The sequence below is a fragment of the Equus asinus genome, chromosome 2 (assembly GCF_041296235.1).
Source record: "Equus asinus isolate D_3611 breed Donkey chromosome 2, EquAss-T2T_v2, whole genome shotgun sequence".
Taxonomy (NCBI): domain Eukaryota; kingdom Metazoa; phylum Chordata; class Mammalia; order Perissodactyla; family Equidae; genus Equus; species Equus asinus.
This window is the reverse complement of record NC_091791.1, coordinates 7,225,592-7,246,848: the sequence shown is the minus strand read 5'-3', so window position 1 is coordinate 7,246,848 and position 21,257 is coordinate 7,225,592. Positions and strand designations below refer to the sequence as shown.

General features: G+C 42.2%; 2 protein-coding genes across 4 annotated transcripts in view; one reads left to right on the top strand and one right to left on the bottom strand.

The window, feature by feature from the left end:
• The window catches only part of FANK1 (fibronectin type III and ankyrin repeat domains 1), a 114,988-nt gene extending 99,246 nt beyond the window's left edge, over positions 1-15,742 (top strand). For 2 of the 3 annotated variants that reach the window (XM_070481148.1, XM_044748852.2), the window contains one exon: positions 13,820-15,288. The gene's annotated coding sequence lies outside the window, so the exon portion shown is untranslated. Of the gene's footprint in view, positions 1-13,819 lie in introns of all 3 variants that reach the window. The other variant, XM_044748848.2, reaches the window with a different exon arrangement.
• Positions 1-21,257, bottom strand: part of ADAM12 (ADAM metallopeptidase domain 12) — a 334,496-nt gene that overhangs the window by 5,486 nt on the left and 307,753 nt on the right. Inside the window, exons 20-22 of the mRNA XM_014832041.3 lie at positions 21,148-21,256; positions 19,074-19,256; positions 2,061-2,191 (exon numbers count right to left, since the gene is read on the bottom strand). Coding sequence (XP_014687527.3) covers positions 2,061-2,191; positions 19,074-19,256; positions 21,148-21,256 — 423 coding nt within the window. The remainder of the gene's footprint in view (positions 1-2,060; positions 2,192-19,073; positions 19,257-21,147; position 21,257) is intronic.

Here is a 21,257-nt window from a genome sequence, read left to right as displayed (position 1 = left end):
GGTGAAATTTTGGTAATAAATTTCATTTAACCTAATATATCCAGAGTAGTATTTCCATATGTAATCAATATAAAAATTATTAATGAAATAGTTGACATTTTGCGGGTCCTAAGTCTTCAAAATCCAGTGTGCATTTGCACTTACAGCATAGCTCACTTTTTTTTTTTTTTAAGATTGGCAACAGTTGTTAGCTCAGGTGCTAATCTTTCTTCCCCCCCCCCTTCTTCTTCTCCCCAAAGCCCCCCAGTACATAGTTGTATACTATAGTTGTGAGTGCCTCTGGTTGTGGCATGTGGGACGCCACCTCACCATGGGCTGATGAGCAGTGCCATGTCCATGCCCAGGATCCAAACCAGAAAAACCCTGGGCTGGTGAAGCGGAGCGCACAAACTTAACCACTCGGCCATGGGGCCGGCCTCCAGCATATCTCACTTTTTGCCAGCCACAGTGTGCTGTGGCTACTGTATTAGCACAGTTCCAGGGAGCAAAGCCAGGCATTTGGGAGCCCTCAAAAATGAATGTGGAGAGCATTCTTCCCCTTCCAGGACAAGAACAAAATCGGCTTGCACTGGTGTCGGCAACTGGCAGAGGGTAGACCACTGCTTGAGGGCATTTAAAAAGGGGGCCTTCCCTTCTTCATGTCCATGTCAAATGGTGCTTTTTCTTTTGAACAAGAAAAGTAACTTCAAGATCAGCATACAAACCACAATGAAATAATTAGGATGCTCTGCAATTTTTCTGCATCTATGCATCAGGAATTAAACCACTGTCCTGACCTTTTGACTGGCTTTATCTCTGAGATTTATTAGGCAGCTATCCTTTCACAGGCCAAACATTTTTCCCAAAAGCTGTAATGAAATTACTAATGTGTGCCTTCCCCTTCAGAGATGCTGAATTACTGAACCCAGGGCCTGGCCAACACACACTATCTTTGGTTCTTTCGAGCTCATAAAGCAAGCTTCCTGCCAGGGGGGCATGCGTGTTTGCAAGGGTGTTTTGGCTGAGGGTTTAACCCATCTGTGTGCTGGGAAATGTTTAACCACCCACTGTGGGGGAGGAGGAGGGCCTGATCCATAGCATGTGCCTATTCCATGGTGTAAATGCTCAGGCTGCCGACATGATGGGACTGAATATGGAAGAGACGCACAGCAGCCACCATATGATAATGTTCCCACCACACAGAAATAAGAGATGTAACCTCGGGAGTGTAGATAGTAGTAAAACGTAGTTTAAAAGAATGGAAGTTGAGCAATTTTGAACATTTATTACATTTGTTTTTAATATAATTTATATCATTGTAATTTATATAATTTAATAGTGGCTAGGTTTAACACCGAGCTTGCAAAAATTCCTGGAAATTTAATAGCTCTCAAAAACCAGCGTGGGCTGGCTCCAGCACACCACCGGGTTAACCTCCCTGCGTAAGTTCGGATGTAGGACTCGGCCTGCCTTGTCCTCTGTGGGACAGCGTAAGAGAGGACCACAGCTGGAGAAACGTGTTTAAAGGTGATGCCTCTTGTCAGTTGAGTAGAGAAGCTCCCAGTTACCAGGTCTCCACCTCCTGGCAGCTTCTTCAGTCTAACTCCTTATGTTGCTCTTGCTTCATCTCTGGCCCTCCGATGCCACCTCCTTTCTTGGTACCCCAGGGATTGGGCAGAGCCTATGAAGGACTAAGTGAGGTTGTTTTTGAGGTATGTGTCTAGCCTTCATAAAATCGCACCACTTGGTATGTTTTCTTCATCCCTTTGGGCGAGAGGGCCTGACCCGTATCCACAGCCAGCGCTTTCTGAGGTACCTGGTCCAGTTCCACTTGACGTGCTCTCTTCCCTACACTGAGGCCGTTGCTAAGAGCCACATGGCGATGCCTGTGATTATAAGCCCACGTCTGCCGCCTGGTTATTGTTCTACCTGCCCTTGGATCTATTTTATATTGCTCCCAGGGTGGGGAGTGCAGGAAGCATGGGCTAGACCACACCCTACTCCTCCCACGTCCTGAAATGGTTTGAAAAGCATGGCTCCGCACAGTTCGGGGGAGACGGGCATGGCTGTGTCACACCAACCTGAGGGGCGCCAGGCGGACCCCGGATTCCTGCTGTCCCAGGGTCCTGGCTGAGACATTGGTGAGCCGGGTCGTCTTGTTCAAAGGATCTGCAGGCAGAGGCTTCTGAGGAGGGTTTGGCTTACGGGTTCCCTACAATAAACCACAAGATTATGCATGATCACCCATCTCTGTGAAATGTGACAAGACATTGACTTCAGGAGCCCTGAAAAGTCCCCTGAAAAGAGTCCCCTGAAAAGCGGGATGTGGAGAATGCTAAGTTGCCGTGTGGCACAAGTTTCATTTCCCTAGCAAACTCTCTGAATACAATCTTCTACCCGGACAAGTGGCGGTGATTGTGGGGGGTTGACCTTTGTTAATCTTCTTGACAGTTTATTTATTTATTTATTTATTTGCTGAGGAAGATTAGCCCTGAGATCACATCTGTGCCAGTCTTCCTCCACTTTATATGTGGGATACTGCCACAGTATGGCTGACAAGTGGTGTAGGTCTGTGCCCGGGATCTGAACCTGCGAACCCAGTCCACTGAAGCAGAGCATACTGAACTTAACCACTATACCACAGGGCTGGCCCCTTCTCTAACTTTTAAGAGATTTATCCATAGCATCATGTAGTTACAAACACTCAAATGCAGGCCTTCAGATGCCATGCTGTTCACAGGCATCAGGAGTATGGTTGATGCTGCTGTTTCTGGGCCAATGCTACCTAGCGGATGTAAACTTTCCTGTGTCTTTAGGCTTCTTTTCAATTTGTAAAGGCCTAAAATGAGAGATTGGTGGAAATCTTTTCAATCATCACATTCATTTCTTCAAATTTCCCAGAATCATATGGATGAATTAGCTAACAAGGCTGATCATCCTTCATCCATCAGTGCAGGGTCAGTATACCAAAGGCTGATCCAGAATGCTCGATGAAAGGCACTAAAGTTCTTCTACCAAAATACTTTCTAATAGTTAGTTCAAAGAATCACAAACTCACCTGGGAAATGATGCCCAGGAGAACCCAAGACACAGTGGTTTGAGACACAGGTATAGCTCTGTAGGAAGCTAATGAAGCAGGAGCTGTGTTGACCAGAGACCAGCGAGGGAGTCAGTGATAGAAGAGCATGAAGGGCAAGCATGAACCTGGGATAAAACCCAGAGGACAACTCCCAAGACCATTTCTCCGGGTTTTATCCAAAGACCAACGCTTTGGAAATTATGCAAAGTCACTTGAGCTCTCTGAACCTCAATTTCTCCCTCTTTAAAATGGGAGAAAACAGGACCTATCTCATAGCTTGTTATGCGAACTAAATAAAATGCAAAGGAAGCTCCCAGACCATAGATAATAATTATTAAAAACTCAGCATTCCCTCATGCCACAAATTTTGAAATGCTTAATGGAAATATGAGAAAAACAACAGAAACAGTATAACAGTAAAACCACAAGTCAGTTGTTTTCCTGGACCCCTCCCTTGGCTACCCGTGAGATGGGGGTGGGGCAGGTTCCCTGGAGCTGGGTTGGGAAGTAAGTGTTGACAGCCCTCTCCTCTTGGGCCCAGGGTGAATAAAGATGCCAAGACACCTCCTCCTCTTGTCCTCCGAGCCTAGAAGCACTCACGAATGCATGGAAAGTCTGCAGGAAATGGTGCTAGAACCTCAAGGGAGACAGGACATCCTAATAAGCAAATGACCTAATTCATTGTCATAGACGCAGTGTTCCATGCATCCAGGAACACTCAGGATGATTTTAAAACACTTGAGTTGAACTTCTCACACTACTTACCCCACGAAAATTACACTTCCTCAGCAATCAGGGCTCAGTTGAAAGAATGCAGCAACATAATCACCATCTAACATATCTTTGTAAAGCAAAGGAAGCTACCCGAGAAGTTTGTAAACCACAGCTGTATGGAAAACATGCCAAGTTGGAACGATGGGCAAATTGGAAGAGGAAAGAGCCACTGAACAGGGACAGGCTTAAAAGTGACATTCTACATCAGTTCTCACTTAAGGAAACATTGACCGGCTGTGAAATATAAAATAGAACAATTTCCTTAACTAGGATTAAAGGCCATCGAATGTGCCTGAGTGTGAGCCCTAAAGTCAGGCTGTTTGTGTAACTCAACCAGGCCCCGCTCTTACCAGCCCTGCGAGTTTGCGCTCGTTATTTGACTGCTTTATGTTGTAGAGAGGAGATGATAACAGTGCCTTCTTCATGGGGTTGATGTGAGGATTGAGATATTACTTGTAAATCTCTTTACCTAAGTTAACCACTGTGAGCACAAAGCCTGGCTCCCAGTGTCCACTGAGTCAGTGTTAGCTGCCACTGCTCTACTGCGGCTACTATTGATGGAGTGAGTGTACCATTTGAAAGTACCGTAACCCTACCAACAAATTTTGGGTAATAAACTATGGCAATAAATCAAGCTGCGTGTCCTATAAGGTGGTGGAAAACTATGAGCAAGATATTAATGTGTAATGTAAAAATGAATGCATGGGCCTGTAAAATTGAAAGGCTTTGAGGATTAAATAATTCATCACTAAATGATAGTAGTTTTGCTGCTAAGTACGAATAAGTAGCTAGTCTTGACAATAAAGATAACGTCAGGTTTTTATTGCCATGCTGGAGAAAAAGAGATATATGTTACAATGAATCACAATATATTTGGATTTATCACGGAAACTTAGGAGATAATTAGGTTGGCCATTTATTCTGGTTTGCCTGGGACATTCCCAATTGATGTTTACAGCCCTGTTTAATTATTAATCCCACTCTCTTAGATGTGTCCTGGTTTCCAGGATAAATTATATGGTCACCATAGTGATAAAAGCCCAAACAGTCGAGATGTTGATTGAAAGTTCTGACTTCAAACCCAGGGATCAGCAAAGGTATCATTCTGCTTCCTCCTGCCATGCCAGGAGATGGTTTGATGGAAACATGAAACAGGTCACACAGATGCTGCCAGGATAAGGTGCCAGCTTCCCACCAGGCCTAACTGGGACAAAATAGCCCAGTGGCACATGGAGTTGGTGACACATGGTGCATCCTCACTTCTCAGATGTCAGGCGTATGGAGATAGGGAAACTTCTGGGAAGCTGCACCTGCTCTGACCCTGGAGGAAGGGGTGGGATTTCCACACTCCTTTTTAGGCATTGCTTCTCATGCTGCCTTTGCAAAACCTGAACCTGGGCTTGTCCAGAGAAGTCCAGTCTGGTCCAGCCTGGCCACAAAGAGTCACCTGAAGGGAGCTGAGAAATGACTCCAAGCCACATTGTTCACACCCAATAAATATTCCTTTAGACATATTTTCATTTTAAACAAGAAAATAAGGAATTCAGAACCCCATTTCTCTCCCTTTTCAACTTCTAGATATTGGAGAAAAATTGAGATATGCTATTAGTCAGGGTTGTCCCATTTCTCCATTTTCTGCTCATGTTCTAGCAATAGCTACATATTTCAAATTTTTTGAGGGTTGGGAACAAAGTTTTCAATCCAAATATAGCCTTTGCCTCGACCATCATCACAAAGAATTCTCAACTGTTATCTACTTGTGCATGATAAGCCAGAGTAAATGCATCCTGCTTATCCAGAGAGATCTCTGCAGAAACACCAGATATTATCACAGGAAAATGCCAGAGATGCCACAGAACTCCCGACAAGCTCACACAGTGACAGGGGCAGCATAAACAGCACTCACTATCCATCCTTGGCCTGTCTCAGGCCCTGTGAGGAATATACACTTAGAGATAACACCAAGGACAACTGGTTCTCAGGGAAAGGCCTCAATTTCTTTTTATTCTTTATTCAGAAAAAACAGGAGTCTTAACAAATCTGCTCTTGCAAAAGAACACTCCTACACCTATCCGTAAGATGACCCTGGCCCCTTATTTCTGAAACTACCTGAAAACAGTAAAGAAACTGTACAAAAATGAGCAAAACTCCATCTTTGAGGAAAACCTATAACCCCAAACGAATTTGTACGAAAGGGACCCAAAGTGTCCAGCAGGCTAGGGTAAGGAAAGACTATGAGGAAGGATGCCTGCCGTGGCCAACCTGGCAGAGGACAGAGGGGAAAACCAGTCACCCTTGCCTGGGGCAGGAGTGGGGAGTGAGCAGATATCATGATGTGTCAGGCTGAAAGAGAAGCAGCGCAGACGGGCCCAGCCCTCTGTGCGAGCCTGGGGCAGGGTCTGTGCTGAGAGCAGGGAAGGCCAGTTCACCGACATCACTCAAAGCCCTCTGTGCCATGGTCCCCCGAGAAGCGAGTGGACCGCGGGGAGCTGGTCCTGAGCACTGGCCTTGCTTTTCTCTTGACTGTCCAGCTCCTGGTTTTCCAGCAAGTTCTCTTCCTCTTTAAAGGGGAGTTTAGACACACTAAACGAAAAAAGAAAGAGGAAGGAAGGGACCCTCATAAACAAAAGGCTCACTAAGAGCCTACCCTGCAAAATGTATACATGAGGAAACTAAAAGGGAACTGGCGAAACTCAAGAGAAAAGGGGAAGAAAAAACACGATGATGAAAACCAAGGACCAGGACGGTGCTCCACACAGGGCTGTGGGCTTCCTGCCTGACGGAGACGAGGACCAGGTCAAGGGGTCAGGCAGTAAGTGACCGGAAAGACCACAGACAAAAGGGATACAACATACACCTAAACGGTGTCACGGAGCGAACTGAAAAGATAGAAAAAATACCCAGATTTAATTTGTAACAACTTTTCCAAAATAGGGTCAAATCCGTGGATTAAAGGGCACGCCGTTTCCCTGGGGAGAAGGAACATCAGATGGAGACTCTTCAGTGTTAGGGAATAACCTATGAAAGCTACTGGACTTCAAGCGTACAGAATCAGGTCACTCTCAAGGAACAAAGGAAGAGGCCAGCTTCTGAGTTGTCCAGAGCAGAGAGAGGAAGCACACGTAGAGGAGTTTCGGGGAAAGAAAGTGTGATTCGTTGATTTTATACCCACACTGCGGTCGAAAAATTAAAGCAACAGCTAAATGTCTTTGAACGCGCAAACATTCAGGGAATATACTTTTCAAGAGCTCTTCTGGAAGGAATTACAATGGAGTGGACTTCAGCCAGCCAGGAAAAGAATGGATTGGTGACAAAACGATCATCAATGAGCATCGAATCCTTTCAATGTTAACAAAATTAAGGTTAACAAAATTGTGGGAATTATGGCTATAGAACATAAACCGTAATAATATAGACACTATAGAACTAACCAAAGGTGGGAGGTGGGTCTTCCATTTCTAGTAATATGGCACGCTGGGTATTTTTGACCTACCCTCTCTTTAAATCCCTAAAATTATTGGATAAAATATATTTAAATTTTTTTCTAAAATCAGTGAGCTACAAGATAGTGAGATGTTATCAAGCCAACAGCGAAGTGAAGGGAGAAGCCTGGAGAGTTAAGTAGGAGACTGAAGCAGCAGCCATTTGCCAAATTAGGGAAACCTGGGTTTTGACTGTGACACTTTCACCTTGAGGGATACAGGAGTCAAAAGTCAACACCAGCCCAAGTTTAATAGGGGAGCATTCTCTTCCTGACCTCTCCCTAGTAAAGCTGGGCTCTGGAAAGGATTATACCTCAGGTAAGAATGTTCTAGAAGTAAATGTATGCTACTCCCTAACCCTAGGAGACTACATGGAGAGTTCCAGTGGTGCTGGGCAGACCAAGGTGGAAAATAAACCTGTAACCACAAATCGCCCTTGAGGACCTGAAGCTGCAATCACATCAGCTGGGTGGCTCAATAAGTCCCAAGCCATGTACAGGGTCTAAAGCTGGTCCTGCTCCCGGGCACCTGGTAGAGGCAAAGTACATCCTCTCTGGAGGCACACACCTTCATCCTACATGCCAAAGAGCTCCCAGATAGTTTTCCAAGAAAATGAGCAGCTCACAGCAAAAGAATAACCAAGCTCACAAAGAAGCAAGGAATCGCCAGTGAGACACAATGGAAACCTCAGCAGCAACATACCCAACGACTTTAGATTTCGGATTTTTGGAACAATTTTCTTACCATGCTTAAAGAAATAAAAGACAAGTTAGCATATTTGAAGAGCAGCCAAAGAGAACTTACAGAAAGAAAAAATAAATGTAAAATATAGTTAAGTATGAGTACAAATTGTGTGACGCTTAAGTATAGTTTGATACCATTTATGTAAACTTAGAATGCTATATATGGTTCATGGGTACATATTTATGTAAAAATATTTGAAAGTTTCTATAAAAAGTAAACACTAAACTTATGATAGTGATTGTATCTGTAGGGGGGGCTGAGCTAGTCATAGTGACTTTGTTTTGTTGTTTCTTATTTTTTTAAAAAGAATGTGTGAATATTATATATCTGAAATCTAAATAGGTGTATACAGAGAAAAACATAGAGAACAATGGTAGTATAAATGTGGGTGAATTTTAGATTATTTTTACTTTTCTATATTTTAAGTATTTTAAAAGTTAACAAAAAATAAAAATAAAAAGATTTTCAATATTTGGGCCAAAAGAGAAAACACAAACTATTTTTAAAATATAAATATTAAAAACACTACAAATGAGAGCCAGTGAGCATGGGTAACGCAGTGTTTAGAGGGAAATTCCTAGATTTACTGCTTATATTAATATAGCATAAATAAAGTTTGAATAAAAATGAAGTAAGGATCTAAGAAATTAGAAAAACAAAATAAACCTAAGGAAAAAGGAAAAGGGGAAATGGTAAGATAGTAGCAGAAAATAATAAATTAGAAAAATAGAAAAATTAGTAACTATCATTTAGCAACGACTTATTACACACAGACATTCTCATGAAGTCAGATATTTTCATTTAACTATCACTGAGTCCAACGAGCAGGTATCATCTCACATTTGTGGAGAGGCGAGGAAAATAACTCTGTGAACGGTAGAAAAAGGCAAGTCATATGAAACCTCAAGCTGGTTCTTTGGGGGTGGGCTGGAGTCAAGAAGGAACCAGATAAATCTAATAAAGAAAACACAGGCCGGTAGTGGACAAATAAGGACACAAATACAATAAACGGTTTTGAGGATTACCTAAGTGATCATCTAGAAAATAAAGTTGGATTCCTACTTCATTTTATACACTAAAATAAATAGCAGATGGATCAAATATTTAAATATGAGAAAAGATCATGAAAGTGTAAGAAATGGGAAAATATGTGTGTAATCTTTGAGTAAGCGGGCCTTTCTAAACATGACGATCAAAAATGGCAAAGGACATGAAAAGGCAGTTTATGAAAAAGGAAAAAACAAATGATCTTAAATCTGTGAAAAGATGCTCCACCTCATTTATAGGAAGAAAACTGTAGATACCATTTTCTTTTCACCTATTATATTGGCAAAGAGAAGAAAATTTCTGAACATTGTGTTGGTGAAGGCTTGGGGAATACAAATCGGGACAACTCCTTTACAGGCAGTTCTGCCTAATCTATCAAATGTCTAAATATTTATGGTCTTTGAACAGCAATTGTGCTCCCAGGAAGTTACCATACTGACATCCTCACGCATGGGCCCAAGGTACCTGGGCAAGAATATGCCTGTTTGAAGGAGCAAAGGATTGGAAATAACCCATATGGCCATCAGGAAGGCACAGGTTAAATAATTTACGGTATGGCTCTACAATAAAAGACTTTGCAGCCAGAGAAAAGATTGGGGTGGATCTGCATATAACTGATATGGAATAGCCAAAGTGGGAAAAGGTCCACAGTGTGCTGTCATTTGAATTCCAAATAAGGATCTAAGATGAAACAAGAGTGACAGCAAGCTGACAGTTGCTGGAGATGGGTGATGGGCAGACGAAGTTTCATTGTACTTTTCTCTCCAATTTTGAGCATTCGAAAATTTCCAGACTTTCCATAATCTCTCAATCTGCAGAGAGAGACAGGTGGAATGGAGACTTTTCACTATATTCCAAATTGTATTTTACAAAAAAAGCCTAATAACAATGATTGCTTCTGGGAAGGGAGCCTGGTGACAGAGGTGGGAGGGAGACTGTTTTCTGAATAACCCTTTATATAACTGTTGGAATTTTAAATTATAGGCATACATTACCTATTACTAGATAGAAAGGGAAAATATCAGGCCTCCATTTTTTCACGTACAACTTGTGTGTTTACAGTAATAGAAATGAGTAGAACGCAAACACCCCTTTGAATCCTGTAATCACTTGAATGACTTCCCTCTGAAGTTCTCTCTCTAGGGAGATATGGAAGCTGCCACATGGAACAGACACTTTTAAAGCCGTCAGATGGGTTTGTCACATGAATAATTAGTGTATGATAGGAAACCAAAGATATTTAAGTTAAAGTTTCTAGAAGTACTGGGCAGGTGGCACGGAGAGGTTAGCAGGAGTCCACGATCTTGGTAGCAACATTTTAGATTTACAGGAGGAAGTACCTCCAATTTTTATTAACCCATGACTCATTGAGTGTGATGGCCCATAGGGAATAACGGATACTGTGACAAGGCGTATTTTTTACTGTTTAAAATTCATATCAATTCAGCTTGTTTCCTACATGTCTACTGTGCTCAAGGAACTGGACTTAGTGTGCCTGGAGATGAATAACCCAGTCTGTGCCTTCTGGCATGAGGTAGAACAGGTATCAAGGTAACCCCAGGCCAAGGCAGGAGGTGAGCGAGGAGACTCGTGGGAGCAGGGCTCCTGGCGAACATCTGGGCAAAAGGGTGAAATCTGGAAAGCAGAGAGCAGGCACGCAAGGATGCCTTCCAGCACTTTTCCTCAGTTATTAGCTTTTGGTTTACCTGCAGTAATGAAGGCTTTTATAAAGATCAGTTTTCTCGTATTTCATTCTCACTTCCTTGGGAGAACATCTTGACAAATGGATTTCCTTTTCTCATTACATATTGGCATTTCTGATGAGCAGGGACCTAAATCATCAGATTTCCAGACTCTATGAGTGCTGGGTCAAATATCAGACACCCACGTGGGTGTACAGTCCTCATTCGTTCAAACGCTGAATTCATTCCGTTGAAGACAACTTTGAAAGTTGTGGCTCAACCTCAGAGCGAACCGGCCGTCACCTGATTGTTCTGAAAGCATGGTCTACATTACTTGTTTTGCTCACATTTCTATCTTGACAAAGGATTTAAGGATGAGTAGCTGTTGCTGACCAACAGCAGCCTGTGTAAAGTGTTCATCACTCTTTATGGGGGTTGGGGAGGGAGGGGGCTTGGACCTCCTTGAAATAGACCTCCCCCTCCCTCTGCGGCTACTTAAGCAAATTTGATTTTTCTACAGTCTTGTCTCAGTCAGAAGAGACTGTACAAGTTTGGCCAGTCTTGTTTTACAAAATATGGTGCGTTGTATGTTCTATAGACACAGATAAGGTGTTGATTAGGAGAAATGTCCTGTCTGTCAGAAACATGGAACTGAATCTCCACCTCTACAGAAAATGCATAGAGCCTTCCTCATTTAAGATGCTACAGATATTTGAAATGCAGTTCAACTATTGCTATGGTTCTGAGCAAGGGCTGGTTCCAAGAAAGACCAATTAAGACAAGAATGACTGGAGCAAGATAGTGTTACAAGCAAAAGAAAAGAGAAATGCAAGACTCTCTTGTGACAGACTGAGGCTCTGCATGATGCCAGAAGGTTCTGTCTCCTTCCCCTTCTCACCTTGTATCTCTGTGGCAAATGCAGGGAAAAGGAATAAAGATTGCTGAGGCAGTGAGAGCCTAGTCTAAAATATGCTAACCATAACCGTCTTCATTGCAGTTTCTTCTTCCCATCCAGCCACCCATACACCCATCCAGCCACCCATCTGTATGTGCATCCATTTAAAGATTGCAGGTAGAGAACGAGGTTTTGAGCCCCGGCTCTCCACCTCTGGGGGCCTTACTAGACAAGCTATTTGGCCTCATTGTACTTTGTTTTCCTCTCTGTAGAATGGGGCTAATGGCAGTATCTGCCTCCCAGGCTCCTTGAGAGGGTTAGAAATGCCTCTACAGTGCTTAACTCAGTAGTGCCATCCACATAATTGGTGCTCAATAAATGACTGCTATTTTATAACAATTCAAAAAAGAACTAGGAGCTACTTATACCAAAAAAATTAGTAACACACTCAAACACAGAAATTCATTTATACACTACTTGGTTATAGGAATAAAAATAGAAATTAATCCTGACATTGCTGTTTTGCTGGAATTTGTGCAGTGAAGACAAGTAGTGACAGAAACAGGGGTGGCAAATATTCTCCTGGGCCTATCAGTTGTTTCAGGAAAGGACTTTGATTCAGCAAGAATCAATCTAAGAGACGGATCAGTTGTCCTTTTTTGCTTCCTATTATCTTACTAAGAAAGCTAATCTGGCTGGAAAAACAATCTTAGCCAGTTTGTTCATTATATTTCACTGATAAGACTGCACGGAGGAAAACCATTTCCTAACATTTTCCAGGAAACTAAGGGCTTAGAAAAATAAAAACAACCCCAAACCAAATATGACCACAGATCAGCATGTATAGTTCAAATGCCATTTTATGGGGCAAACCTTAAAAAAAAATAGATGAATGCTAAGTGAGTGACACTGTCATAAGGTTTTTACTTTTTAGAAGAATATCCCATCAATGAAGTACATCTATGATAAACTCCCTTAGAATCATGACACATTTCAGTTCCACAGCAGAAAATTATGCTTTGCTCTGCTATTTCTTACCACAGTCTTCTCTAGACATAATTTTCTGTGAGCAATCTATTTCTTAAGTGTGACATTGAACATATTTTAATTTAAACTTTAAATGAATTAATTAAGCCAATTAATCAAAATAAACTGTGTAAAGGATTTCAGTTGGATATGTCCTAGAAATCTAATGAAACTCTCTAGAGAGTTTGTCCCTTTTCTCATCCAGGAATAAAGTTATGCACACTGGTATTCAGCAGTTAAGAATATCACCTGAGTGTCCTCATATTTTCTAGTCTTTGAGTCACACTTATTTTCACATTCAAATTTAGTAACTCGAGACCCCCTCTTGTGTGACGGTAGGATAGTCCGTCTTTGCTCAAACCTTTCTCAGGATCCCTGGGTGGTATCTGTGTTTGGGTTGGTGCCTGCTTCCTCCCACCCTGAACTCCTTCTCCAGACTGCTGTCTGGTTTTCTCTTAGCATCTCAGGCCTGACTCTGTAGGATGCTGTTCTCCCTGGACATTTGCCCCTGGTGTGATTGCAGCTTCTCCTTCATTCTCTAGCCAGCTTGAGACTGACACTAGGCAGTGGTGGTTAGCACAATTCCCTGAAGGTTTGAGGATGTCGTAAGGGAACCAGCATCAGAAAAGGAAAATGTAAACTTGGTGTCAGATGTTACTCCTCCTAGAGTCCTTGGTGTTTTGGGGGCCCCCTTCCCTCCTGAAAGTCAAGTCAGTTCATCTGAAGTCAAGGAAAGTGATCCCTTCCCTCTATTATGCACAGCTTTTGAACGTCCATCCCATCTCTCCCCCTCCCCATGCCTTGGTGTCTGAGGTCAACCCTGCCGCCTGAAGTCACTTCTTCCCAAGAAGGTTCTTTCAGAATTCTGCTCAAGACACATGCTTGGAATGCACTTGTATTTTCTCCTCTTAATACATATTACTCTTAAAAAAAAAATCATATAGTAAAATTGACTTTTTTGGGTACAGAGTTAGATGATTTTTAACACTTTTGTAATCAGAGGAAAACAACATAAAATGTATTAAGATTGACCATCACGAGTCTCTCAAAGCCTTCTGGGATTCATGTGTAGCCACTCCTGTAACTTCCCCTGTTTTTCTTTTCCTTCCAGAGCCTGAGATGAACTCTCTACCCAGCAGCAGTAGGTGCAGAAAAACTCCCCTGGTGCTTCTGAAGTGGCTTATAATACGCAGACGTGTGCTGATCTAGCTGACCTCCCACTGAAGTGCATGTTCTGCGTGGATTGCAAACCTAATATACAAGTTAGGGCAGATTCAACGCCAGGCACAGCGAAGACATTCTACAACGCTCCCTGCCTGTGTGCACAATTGTAGGTGGTCACACACGCCTGTGGGCTCTTACTCTTTTCATCCCTTTACCATCCTTTTCTTAGCCGCCACTTTGCCTTTCATGCTCAGGTTGTGGTTCAGGAGAGCTTGGCAGCAGTCAGCTACCAGCTAGATGCATACACTGAATTATTTTCCTCTAAAATAGCTGACGAGATGAAGAGGAAATTAAAGTTTGTTTCCTTGATCAAGGCTGAGGAGTTGGGTCAAGAAGCTTGAATTCTGAGGGTCATTTTACTGTGAAGGAAATGGTGCATTGGAAAGCACACTGTGGACGAGAGGAGGAGTTGAGGGAACTGTCCTTGGATTTTAAAAATCAAAGTTTCAAGGAAAGACCAAACATGTTCTGTAAAGAACTAACTTACCTTTTAGATGCGAGGTTGACCAATATCGTGTTTACAATAGTGTTTTCCTTCTGGGAGGTTGAGATGGTAAGTTTGTGTGTTTGTCACGCTGTGTGGGACAGGGCAGGGGACTCAACAGCACAGGATGTCAGTGGACTCGATCTGTGCTGCCAAACAAGAGCCACCGCCACATATTTGCCACACCTGCATGGAATTAATTCCAGTTCCCTATGTGTGATGTGAGAGAAAGCGCGAGCTTAATCCATATCATATGTCTCGGAAAAGCTCCAGACAGACACCAGCCTGGAGTGAGAAATGTGGATTTTTCAGTTACTAATGTTTAAAGGGTAACATTTCCTTAGTTTCATAAAACAGAATGAAGGCCTTTTTGGGGCCTGCTTTAAAGGAAATCTTGAAGCAGTCACTTCTATAGGCATTCACGGCTGGTAGGAAAAAAGATACCAGCAAATAGAAATGGCTTTCCTCAGATCACTTGGTCTGTCAGAGACAGTTCCAGTTTGACATGGTACCCAGGCAAGTTGTTTAGAGGGAGACAGAAAGAGCCTCAGTGTAAAGAAACCCATGGGGAAGGGGCTTACAGGCTCTGTGCACATCTGAAATTTGCATGCAAATTACTGAGTACTGGTGCATTTTCTGAGGGTTCGTAGCTTTCATCAGATTCTCAAATAAGTTCATAGCCAAGAAAAATTTAGGACATGCCCACCACCTTCCAGCAATGTAAATCCAAGGCAGGTTAGAAAACATATGTAAAAGATGGAACTGGAACTGTCAGCAGCTAACCAAATAAACAGAAGGAATTATAGGTGGATCTTAACTGAAACTGAAACAGGAGAGGACTTTACAAGCACAAAAGGAATGGGAGAATTCACAAAAGAAAAGATAAACAGATTTAATATTTAAAACTGGAATTCCTTTTATACCAAAAAATGTCATGAGTAAAAAGACCACTTAGGGAAAACGTTTACAATAAATTACTGGAAAAGAGTAAATATTCTTAATCTATTAAGAAAATAAACTCTTACAAACCAGGAAGAAAAACTCCATCTCTCAAATAGAAAAAAATAGGCAAATAGGAACAGATGATTCACAGAACATATACAGTTGATAGCAGCTGTGCGCTGGAGCTGGCTGGTACTAGCTCACCTCAGCCAATTCTCTGTTCCTCGTTCAGTGACATCACGTTAACAGCTTGCACTTGGCCATGGTGGGAGTTGTTACAGCAGAGAAATCATCTACAAATCAAGGCTTTTTCTTGACTGCCAATTTACCAGCAAACCATTGGTTAATAGATGTATAAAAAGCAGTTCAAGTGTACCAGTAATCAAAGAAATACAAAAAGAAATGAGGTCTGGACAAGATGGAATAAGCACATTTCACCCTATTTCTCCTGCAAATTACAATAAAAAAAAATCTGCAGACAATTCATAAAGCAACTGACAGAGCCTCTGAAAGTTGGAGAAAACGTAAGTAGACTGGCTAGGGACCTCAGAATTCAAGGAATTACCCAGTAGTTCTTGTTTTTGTTTTTTTTTTTTCACTTTTGTCTTTTCTATATCTTGGTCTGGGCTCTGGAGAGGCCTCCAATCTGGAAATGCCAGTGGCACCAGACAAACAAAGGCCCAAGAATAACCCTCTTATCTCTAGCCAAAAGATGGGGACAAGGGCAACTAGTAAGAGAGAAACATTTGACCCCACCTGACCTTACTCCAGCTCAGGTGAACACCAGAAGAATGCCACGCCCCTGCCCCTGCTCCCTGGGCATCACTGCCTTTCGGTGATAGAGCCCTGCCTTCCATCCTCCCTTGCAATAACAGGCCACACCCTGGAACAGACTGTGGCAGGACTTCCAGTGTGGGCAGTGATTTCTTATCGCTATGGAGTCCAGGAGGAAGTGGAACATTTTTCAGTCATTGAAAGAAGAATACAGTCAAGCCAGAATTCTATATCCAGTGAAAATATCCTTTAGGAAGAAAGGTAAAACAGACATTTTCAGATGAAAGAAAACTAAGAGAATTTGTCACCAGCAGACCTGCTTTAACAGAATAGCCAAAGGAAACTTTTCAGACAGAAAGGAAATGATAACAGAAAGGGTGAATATTTGAGTAGATGTAATAGGCTGTTCTTAAATTTTCAAAATTTTGCTTGATGGTTGAAAGCAAAAATTACAACATCTGAAGTGGTTCTCAATGTACATAAAGGTAACATTTAAGACATCTACATCATAAAGGGAGAAGCATAAAGGGACCTAAAAGATGGTAAAATTTTCACATTCCACTTGAAGTGATAAAATATTGATACTAGTGGACTGTGATGAATTGTGCACATATATTGTAATCTTTAGAGCAGCAGTTTTCAATCAGGGGATTTTTGTCCTCCAGGGACATCTGGCAATATTTAGAGACATGATCACACATGCTACTGCCATCTAGTTGGTAGAAACCAAGATGCTGCTAAATGTTCTTATGCAGGACAATCTCATATAAGAAAGAGTTATCCAGCCCCAAATGTCAACAATGCCAAGATTGAGAAGCCTTGCCCCAGAGCAACCATATAAAAAACAATACAAAGGCAGACACTCAAAAACACAATAGATAAATCAATAAGGAATACTAAAGAATGTTCAACAACCCAGAGAAAAGCCAGCCCTGGTGGTCTAATGTTTAAGATTTGGCACTCTCACTGCTGTGGCCTGGGTTTGTTTCCCAGTCAGGGAACCACACCAACTGGCTGTCAGGTGTTATACTGTGGCAGCTGTGTGTTGCTATGATGCTGAAAGCTATGCCACTGGTATTTCAAATATCAGCAGAGTCACCCATGGTGGACAGGTTCCAGACTAAGACAGACTAGGAAGAAGGACCTGGCTACCCACTTCCAAAAAAACTTCCATGAAAACCCTATGAATAGAGTGGAGCATTGTCTGATATAACACTGGAAAGTGAGAAGATGGCACTAGAAGTTGATGAAATTGATTCACCAGCACTAACAAAAACCCATAGGAATTCAGGAAAGAGGAGCACAATATAACAAAAATCAGAGGGGACAAACACAATGTTAAATGGTAGACTTAAATTCCAACATATCAATAATTGCATTAAATGTAAGTGGCTAAACACATCTATTAAAAGTCAGTGACTGACAGAATGAATGAAAAAAATATACAACCCAACTATATGTTATCTCTGAGAAACTCATTTCAAATAAAACGACATAGGTAAGTTAAAAGTGAAAAGGTGGAAAAAAACATACCTTTCAAACACTAATCAAAAGAAAACTGAAGTAGATAGATGAATATGAGATAAAGTAGATTTTAGAACAAAGATAATTCCCAGAGCTAAAGATGGACATTGCATAATGATAAAAGGGTCAATTCACCAAGAAGACACAGCAATCCTTATTGCGTGTGTCACAAACAACAGAGCTTCAAAATACATGAAACAAAAACTGATGGACTAAAAGGAGACACATTTATAGTTGGAAACTTCAACATCCCATTTCAGTAATTGGTAGAACCATTAGACAGAAAAAAAAAAGATATCTTTGTTTCATGTATCAAATTCAAAAGTTTTGAAATGTTAATTCTTGGTACTAACAGTCATGGTGAGACAGATGCTTTATAATAATGTGAGAACATAGATGTGTATAACAGTCCAGAAAAAATATTTATATATTGGGAGGCCTAACATGGTTATACCATTTTTCAACCCAAGGTTTTAACTTTTAGGAATCTCTCCTAAGGGAATAATTAAAATGGTCCAGAATTTATCTTTCTCGACCTTCGTAACAGAGCTATTTATAGTAGCAAATATTAGAGACATCCAAACATAACCACTAATAGGCAAGTACTTAAAAAATTACTCTATATTCACATACAGTACTATTGTTAAAATAATGTTTTTAAGAATTTCTAATACCATGGTAAATGGGAATGATTTTAAGGCAAAAGAAGCAGTATACAAAGCAATGTAGATAGAGAATAATTATATTAAAAATAATATAAATACACAAAAATTACTAGGAGAAAATATAACAATGAAAGCAACGAAAAATTACCAGTGATTATGTCTTTGCGCTTTTCATTTGATTGCTTTCATCCCCTCCACCCCTTAAGTTTCGTGTTGTGAAATGATGTCATGTTCATGGTCATAACAAACAGAAACTGTTACCTCCCAAAACAGCATAAGAATGAGACGATATAGGCAAAATGTGCAATACAGTGCGGGGGCTGGGGTGGAGAAACTCAACGGGTGGTAAAGTTTTTGTAAATAACTTCGAAAATGAAAAAATGGTAAGCAAGTATACCCATTATTATTCCTAAAGTGACCGTCTCTGTTTTATTGTCCAGGCCTAGTTGTTAATAGTGCCCCTGCCCTTCTCAAAAGTGTCCTGGTTCAGACGATAGGTTGCACAGCCACCCTCACTATCTGACTATAAAAATACTAGTTATATTATCTAAAATACACTGCACTCTTACTACACACCAAGCACTGTGCTAAATGCCTTACGCGGATTATCTCAGTTAACCGTCTGAGGAGCTGAATTAGCTCCATTTCACAGAGGCAACGAGAAGTTAAGCAACTGGTCCCAGTTCAGACATTAGCAAGTGGCAGAGTCTGGACTGGAACTACATGCACCCAGTCAGCAGCTGAAGGAGTACCTGGGCCTGCCTGAGTGCAGGGTTGGCCGGCAGAGGTCTGGCGGGGACGGTGGGCACACGAGGAGGAGCCTGGTGGAGGGCCAGGAGCACTCGCTGAGGCGAACTGGGCTGAGGGACGTCGAGGGCTTTGAGGGGTCTGCTGATGTCAACGTTCTGACACTGCAGGAGTCTCCTGGGATTGTCCTGCAGGGTTTCAAAGCGAAGAGCCAGGATATAAGAGGTCTCAAAATTAGCTGTAACTCCTTAAGGAAAAAGCAGGGCTGAGGAGTCTGCTGTAACTGAAGGGGGCCAGTGGGGTGGAGTAAGGGAAAGAAAGCAAGGAGTTACACAAGAGGGAAGCTATTATTATTTATTTAAACTTCAAAATTTATCAGAAGCACCCACCCCCCCCCCCCCCAATCTAGAACGGAGGGCTTGACTTCTATTTGAGATTTAAGAAACCGGCTTAATTCACTAATAGATTCAAGGCACTTGAGGAAGTACCAACAAGTATGACGATGCAGACCAGATCATAAAGAAATTACAAAGGAGCTGTGAACATGAGACATCGCTTAAGGCACACAAGGCTCCACGAGAACAGAGGAAACCTCCTAGGGAAGGAGGGTCGAGGCTTCTGGAAGCCAGGGCTGGGGTTAGGGCCTGCATCTGGAGCATCTTCTCCCGAGTGGGCCCTGGTTTTTAGCGACAGATCACAACAGATGCAGCATGGGCCTTGTGCCCCACACCCCCGCCCCTTCTTCTTTTCCTCCTTTCTCTCTTTCTAAAAACAGCTTTAGTGATGTATAATTGATGTACAACTAAATTGCACATATTTAAAGTGTACAATTTGGTAAATTTTGACATTATGTCTAAACCCATGAAACCATCGCCATAAGATAATGAACACATCCGTCACCCCCAAAAGATTCCTTGTCAGCCTTCCCTCCCACCCCCTCCATCTCCCCTTCGCTGCAACTACTCACTTTCTGTCACTATAAATTAGTTTGCATTCTCTAGAATTTTACATAAATGGAATCATAGAATATGTACTCTTTTTTGTCTGGGTTCTTTCACTCAGCATAATTATTTTGAGATTCATCCATGATGTGTATAGCAATAGTTCACCCCATCTTGGTGCTGAGTAGCATTCTATTGCGTCAATATACCAAAGTTTGTTTATCCTTATACCTGTTGATGGATATTTGGGTCATTTCCCATTTTTGACTCTTCAAAATAAAGCTGTGCTTTCATTTTCACTAATGAAGCTGTTCTTGGCGTAGTCCCATGATTGGGGATGAAAGGTAGCAAAGTTCTCAGGAATGGCAGCCGCCTCTTTGGAATCCAACCCTCTATACTTTTCAGATCAAGGGAGATAAAATAGTTTCTTGCCTACCGAATATGTGATAATGATTTCAAAAATCATTTGTCATTTCGAGGCACCAGCACTGTTCACTGCTATAATTTGGGCCCCTGTTGAAGGAGTTCAATATTCAAGAACTCTTGTGGACACATAAAAATGCTTGGTGAAAAAACTTAATATTCCAGTGAACTCTAGCAATAAGTCACCAGGGGAGCAGGAAGGTGAAGAGACAGTAGGAAGCCAGGAGGTACTTTGGGTTAAGGATCCAGCTTTTTGAAACTGTAGGTTGGACAGATGGGCCCAACCAAGGGCTCAGCATAACTCTTAGAAATACCCTGGGAGTACCAGTGGGCCAAAGAAGCTTGCCCAAACCCAGTCGGTGGCATTCTGAAAGCTCAGGAGGGGCCCAGGTCAGGAACCTGCTTGGGTGGCAGACCCAGTGGGCCTTTTGGGAATTTGGCAGGTCTAGGTGACTGGAGGGGTCATGGCTCACAGCGTACCACACACCACGTCATGCAGGGGACATTGCCTCCCCTAAGAGAATCTAGCAGAGCTTCCAAGCGGCACCGAGAGCCTCCTTCCAGCCCCGCCCATCACCTCAGTCAGCCTTCCTGGAACTGAGCGTGCTGACTCAGCAAGTCACTGCAAGAGTCCCCAGGATCTATTCCCACTCAAGCTTGTATTGAAAAACCCACGTCTTCATACGCACACGAACTTCTTATGTTTAAAACTTACCTTCGGGGTGTTGGAATGCGGTGGCTTCCTCATCAGGCCTTTGCTGAGGTGGGTGAGGTGAGCCTGAGCAGGCTGGGAGCCACTGGATGGCCGGGAAGGGCGCACACACC